This window comes from Danio aesculapii, chromosome 1, assembly GCF_903798145.1.
Source record: "Danio aesculapii chromosome 1, fDanAes4.1, whole genome shotgun sequence".
NCBI lineage: Eukaryota > Metazoa > Chordata > Actinopteri > Cypriniformes > Danionidae > Danio > Danio aesculapii.
In genome coordinates this window covers 16,499,909-16,505,451 of record NC_079435.1, presented here as the reverse complement: position 1 = coordinate 16,505,451, position 5,543 = coordinate 16,499,909, and the positions used below count along the sequence as shown (strand labels likewise).

Sequence of the window (5,543 nt, the reverse complement as noted above, 5' to 3'; positions counted from 1 at the left end):
TAATGCCCAAACATCTAGAGTAAAAACATAGGCAAAATGCCTTGGTTTGGTCCAGGAAACTGTCCATATAGGAACTGAGACCAAATTTGGAGTTGGTTTTGTTTTTCCTTTCAGCTGTAAGTGACAGTAATTACATTCTTTAGTCACCCATTATCAAATCCCTTAAGGATGATCCCAACGCTGATGCTTCATATTGCTATATTTGAAGTCTTAACCCTTATGTCTCTAGAGCGTAAAGTCTCCCCTGCAAACAATGCGTTTGTTTCATTCGTTTCTGGCGTCTTTTTAATAATGCGGAGGACAACATAATCCAAGGGGACGGAGATGCTATAAGCCAGAAACGAGCTGTGCGCCTCTTTCATGTGCCTCGTGCGCTCCTCCTCGCATGCTCTCCGTTCAGTCATTACCGGGCGCCGTGCCTGCGCGCTCCCCCGCCCTCTCCAAACTACGTCTCCACCATCGTAACTCTGAGCTAAGACGTCTGACTTCCTCGGTCCAAACTGGTGCGCGAGAGCCCTCCCCTCCTCTCTCCGCACCGCCTTTTCCGTTTGCCACCCTCGCTTGGGCTTGACCCGACTGGTGACGTAGAGAGATTCCGTGGTGCCCACAGCCGTAGGCGCGCGCTGCGCTCGGGTATATAATGGGCCCGGGACCCATCAGACGGCACTCTCTCAGTCGCTCCGACTCGGGAACCAGAGCATCAGCGGAGATAGCAGAGAATCAGTCTCTAAACTCCTCAGGCTAACTCGCTCTCGGCTTTGGTTCGGAATGGAAACATCAACTTTTACGCGGAGCCAACGCAGCTCCTTTGCGCACAACTTTAAGAGTAAGTTTCTGCTTCTTATCATCTTTGAGCTTTTCTGCTTTTGAAATGCTTAAGTTTTGGAAATGAAAGCACTGAAATTTGAAGATTGATATATTTAAATGATTTACAAATGTGCCATTTTTGCATGGTTTTACGCAGCTACAGTTGGTTAGAAAACATTTCGTCTTTGATGCATATGTGTTTTGTGTTAATGTATTAGTGATTTAAATTAAGTGGTCATTCAAACAAGTGTACGCATAGCCTATATTTCAAAGTTTATAGTTTTTAGAACTTTGAATTGCAATTGTGTGAGAGAAAGGAGAGATTAATATTCAGAGTATGAAGAATATTTGCAGCATTAGCCTGCATTTCCAGTCACTGAATGTTTAATCTTGATTTAGATTATATAATGGCACTTTTTCGACGACTTTAAATTACTAACGGGCTGAAACTGAAAACACGTAATGAAATCACATCGCCACATTGATAGAAAACAAATGCGTTGTAAGAATGATAACATGTTTGTGCGTTTATAGAAATGGATTTTGATGCTAATCAGTTTTGGAAATTAAATGTAAAAACATCAAACCATTAATATGTTTTTTATACAAATTTATGGATTCAAAATGATACTTACGGGCTGTTTTAGGGAGCTCTTCTGTGCATATGAGCAGTAACCGTGCGCTAGTAAGACAGTGTGATGTGACGCGCTCTTTCTCTCTCTCCTCCATCAGGCGCGCTCTCGCTCTGGCTGGTTGTCTGGCTGGTCGTGGTAAAGCCGGTGCCTGCGCAGAACTGCCCGCACCGGTGTGTGTGTTATCCGACCCCAATGACGGTGAGCTGCCAGGCGCAGAACTTTACCATTGTGCCCCACGGCATGCCCTACGAATCCCAGCGCGTTTTTCTGCAGAACAACCGCATTACTGAACTGAGAGTGGGCTCTTTTGCTTTTGGCACACAGGTAAGGAAAAATGTGTGGATAGAATAAAACATTTAATATAATTACGTTTAGAAATACAGAAATATATAAAAATTTATGCCATTTTGGTTGTTGAGTTTACTAATTTTGCTTTTCCTCTCAATATCTTCACCTCATTTTTCTCTTTCTCTGTCTTTTCAACTTTTCTATCCATTAATTCATCACATACCAGGTTTTGTGGCTCTTCTCCAACAACATCACTTGGATTGAGGCCGGTGCATTCAGTGAGCTGCGCGATCTGGAGGAGCTCGATCTAGGTGACAACCCAAACCTGCACCGCCTTGAGGGTGGAGCTTTCCGGGGTCTAGAGAAGCTCCAGAGCCTGCACATGCACCGCTGCAAACTGGCTGCCCTTCCCCACGACATCTTTCACAAGCTCTACAGCCTGCAGTTCCTCTACCTGCAGGAGAACCAGCTCCACTTCATCCAGGATGATCTCTTCGCCGACCTGATCAACCTCAGCCAGCTCTTCCTGCATGGCAACCGCATCCGCACCCTGTCCGAAAATGTGTTTCGTGGCCTGGTCAACCTCGATCGTCTGCTCCTGCATGACAACAGGGTCCGTCAGGTCAACCGCCGCGCCTTTCGGGACCTGGGCCGGCTGACCATGCTTTTCCTCTTCAACAACTCTCTGGCGGAGCTGCCCGGTCAGGCCATGCGTGACGTCTCCTCCATTGAGTTCCTCCGGCTGAACAACAACCCCTGGGCGTGTGGCTGTGAGGCTCGCCCCCTGTGGGAGTTCTTCAGAGGTGCCCGTCTGTCCAGCTCCGAGGTTCTGTGCGCTTCCCCAGCTTCTCGCCGTGGACAGGACCTGCGCTTCCTGAGGGAGATGGACTTCGCCCTGTGCCCCCTTCCCGACCCTGGCTCCCTGGCTGGCACCACCACCACCACCTTCAGCACCAAGACCCGCTGGTGGTTCTCCAAAAACAAGCCTGTCAGCACCTCCAAAGGCATCTTTGAGAAGAGCTCTGAGACCAAGGCACATCCTTACACTGGAGGAAAATCTTCAGTCACATCTACATCCACAAAATATGAGCTCGGGGAGGAAGAAGCTTTGCTTCCCAAACTCGACCCAGAAGAGTATTGGGCCAACTATGGCAATGAAGATGCAGGCATCACGTCCCTGCGCTGCTTTGAGCTTGAGTGCCCTCCAGAATTCGACTCTCTGCCACCATCTTCCTCTTCTTCTCGCTCTTCGTCTTCAGCACTCTTGCTACTCTCCATGTCTGTTTTGACTGTCTGCATCCATCTTCTCTTTGGCTGAATCTGTCCTTCTCAGATGAACCCTTCTCCCTAGCATTTTTTCTCCTCTCTGGAGGAGGGAAAACCCCGTTTGCTCGGTTTAACTCTTGAATGCCTTGATTCCTGTTTACCACATGCCTCACCTGTATCTTTGTTCTGTTCAGTTTGAGCCTCTAGTTTCTGGTATCTAGAGGGCACTACACTGATTTAGGATACAGTGGGTAAGCAGGGAACGTCGGGCAGTACAGGCCCTAATGGAAAGTTATGAAAGCTGTTTACAGGGCTTGGTTAGGTTAGGCAGATACTCGGTCCTTCTTATTTGAGGACAAGTGTATTCTGAGCCATCTCTGTCGGTCAGTGCAGACAGAGGATAGACATTTCCATCTTAGGTTTACGTACAATATTTGTATGCTTTTAGACTTTTTCAGCCACTCTAAGTGCTTCTATGATAGTTGTAATTATAGCTTGTGATGTCACCATGACACCCTCTTTCCAACACTCAACAGCTCCATTTTACAGTAGTTACTGGGAACAATAGCATAATGAGCAAATCTTTAGTTCCCTTCAGAGCGATCGAATGTAATATTCCATCTATTAGGACATAAGTGTCTCCAAATCAGTCAAAGCACGAGAAACACAAAAGAAACGGTGTGCAACAGCAAGGCAAGAAAAAGAGACAGAACAATGAAGTGATGGGTTGGAAAGTGTTGCAATTTCAAAATAAGATGAACAGGGAAAGATAACGCACGAGCAGGACAGAGAGTACGCACAAGAGAAGGCGAAAGATTACATCACCAACCAGCTATGACAGCAATTATCACTCGTGTAAATATGACATCTTGGCAGAGGGAGCTGTAAATAGCGCTATGAAAGGGCCTTATGTTTGTCACTGTTCTGAATGGCCAAGAATGTCACTGTGAGTAACGTCTGTGGTAATTCTACGGTCAGTGCATGGAAAGATCATTCAATGGTGTGAGAGTGTGAGAATGTACTTTTTTGTATCCTTGTCAAAGTACTGTTAACATGTTCTGTCAATACTGTAAAATACAGTACCAACATTGTACTAAGAGTTTTCTTCTTTTGTTCTTCTTCTTTTCAAAATCAAAGTGTAACCAATTGTATCAGAACAATAGCACAATCCATCCTTTCTCATTTAAGGTATTGATTTCAAAATCTAACGGTTGTCCAAACTCAGTCCTCGAGGGCTGGTATCCTGCATAGTTTAGCTCCAACTTACTTCAACACACCTGCCTGCTCTAGTATACCTAGAATGAGCTTGATTGGCTGATTCGGTGTTTAATTGGGCTTGGAACTAAAATATGTAGGACACCGGCCTTTCAGGACTGAGTTTGGGCACCCCCGAACTAGATGGTCAACACTTTGCTCCTTGTAACAACAGAATTGGCAAAGTGTAAAATAAGGACTTATTTCCCAAGGCAAGGCAATATATGGAGCAAGCTGGACTACCAGTGCAAAGCTGATTAGAAAATCAGTAAATTGTGCTTACTGACAGATTGGTTGACATTCATAATAATTTCTACCATTGGTCACAAATGTGTGAAGAACAGGTGCAAACATAGACTGCCTGGGTTGCTCTTTGTGGGCATTCTGAAGGAAATGGCTTTGCCTATTCCCTTTCCTCCTCTTTCCAAACTGCAATAACAAATCAAAATGCTTTAGGGAAAACTAACACAAACAGCAAGGACAAGAGAAGAGTGAAAAGGAGAGAAAGAGAAAAAGTACAGAATGCAGGGGCGGTTGTGGGCGGTTTAGCCAAAGATGTGGATGATAAAGGATGGACATGCTGATAGAATGAGAAATGCAAGTTCCTTAAAGACAATATTTAATGATCTGAAAGATATCATGATCCACTGTTAATTCTAGCAATATCCTGTTTTATGTTTACCCTGAAAAGCAAATACTGTTCCTTTTGTCCCACGGACGACACATTTCTGTCTTATAATTGTTCGTGTGATGACGTGTGAATGTATATCTCAGCCAAACGGGTAACGGGTCAAACTGCCTTGAGGTGCTCTCGAGCGACCATGTTTGTGAGGTTGCTCATAGATGACCAAAGCATTAGTTATACCTTTCTACCCAGAATGTATGCATTTGAATGTACGATTTTGAAGGGATGAGCTGTTGAATCTTTTCACTTACTCCACAAAGTGACGGACAGATAGCATGACAAAAGAATAAATGCTTATCTGTGGATTATGAAACATCTTTGGTGTGGGCGTACTTTCTTTATATCTTCATCCAACGGCCAAGACTCCACTGTACAATCCCGCATGTGCCTTCTCTGCCTCTCATCATTCAGTCTGACCTCCCTTGACATACAGACAGACAGACAAATAGACAGACACACGCACACACACACACACACACACATCTACTCCTCACCGCTTGTAAAGTTCTTTGAAGGCAACATCATTCACTATAACATGCAGTTACTATGCAACCGAACTGGCCACCATTCAGAGCTTCGATTCAGAGTTGCAGAGTACGCAAGACATG

The 5,543-nt window shown here is 45.0% G+C and overlaps 1 protein-coding gene across 1 annotated transcript; it reads left to right on the top strand.

Moving 5' to 3' along the window:
• Positions 1–605: 605 nt before the first annotated feature.
• Positions 606–5,248, top strand: rtn4rl2a (reticulon 4 receptor-like 2 a). The gene is made up of 3 exons (XM_056456739.1): positions 606–826; positions 1,540–1,766; positions 1,957–5,248. Exons 1-3 carry the CDS (start codon positions 769–771, stop codon positions 3,046–3,048), a joined length of 1,377 nt encoding a protein of 458 aa, XP_056312714.1. The 5' UTR covers positions 606–768; the 3' UTR covers positions 3,049–5,248.
• The last annotated feature ends 295 nt before the right edge of the window (positions 5,249–5,543 follow it).

Excerpts from the sequence above, each read along its gene's own strand:
- rtn4rl2a (XM_056456739.1), top strand. The coding sequence starts at position 769 with ATGGAAACATCAACTTTTACGCGGAGCCAACGCAGCTCCTTTGCGCAC. Across the intron at positions 827-1,539 it reads CTTTGCGCACAACTTTAAGA|GCGCGCTCTCGCTCTGGCTG; the intron begins GTAAGTTTCTGC and ends CTCCTCCATCAG. Across the intron at positions 1,767-1,956 it reads CTTTTGCTTTTGGCACACAG|GTTTTGTGGCTCTTCTCCAA; the intron begins GTAAGGAAAAAT and ends ATCACATACCAG.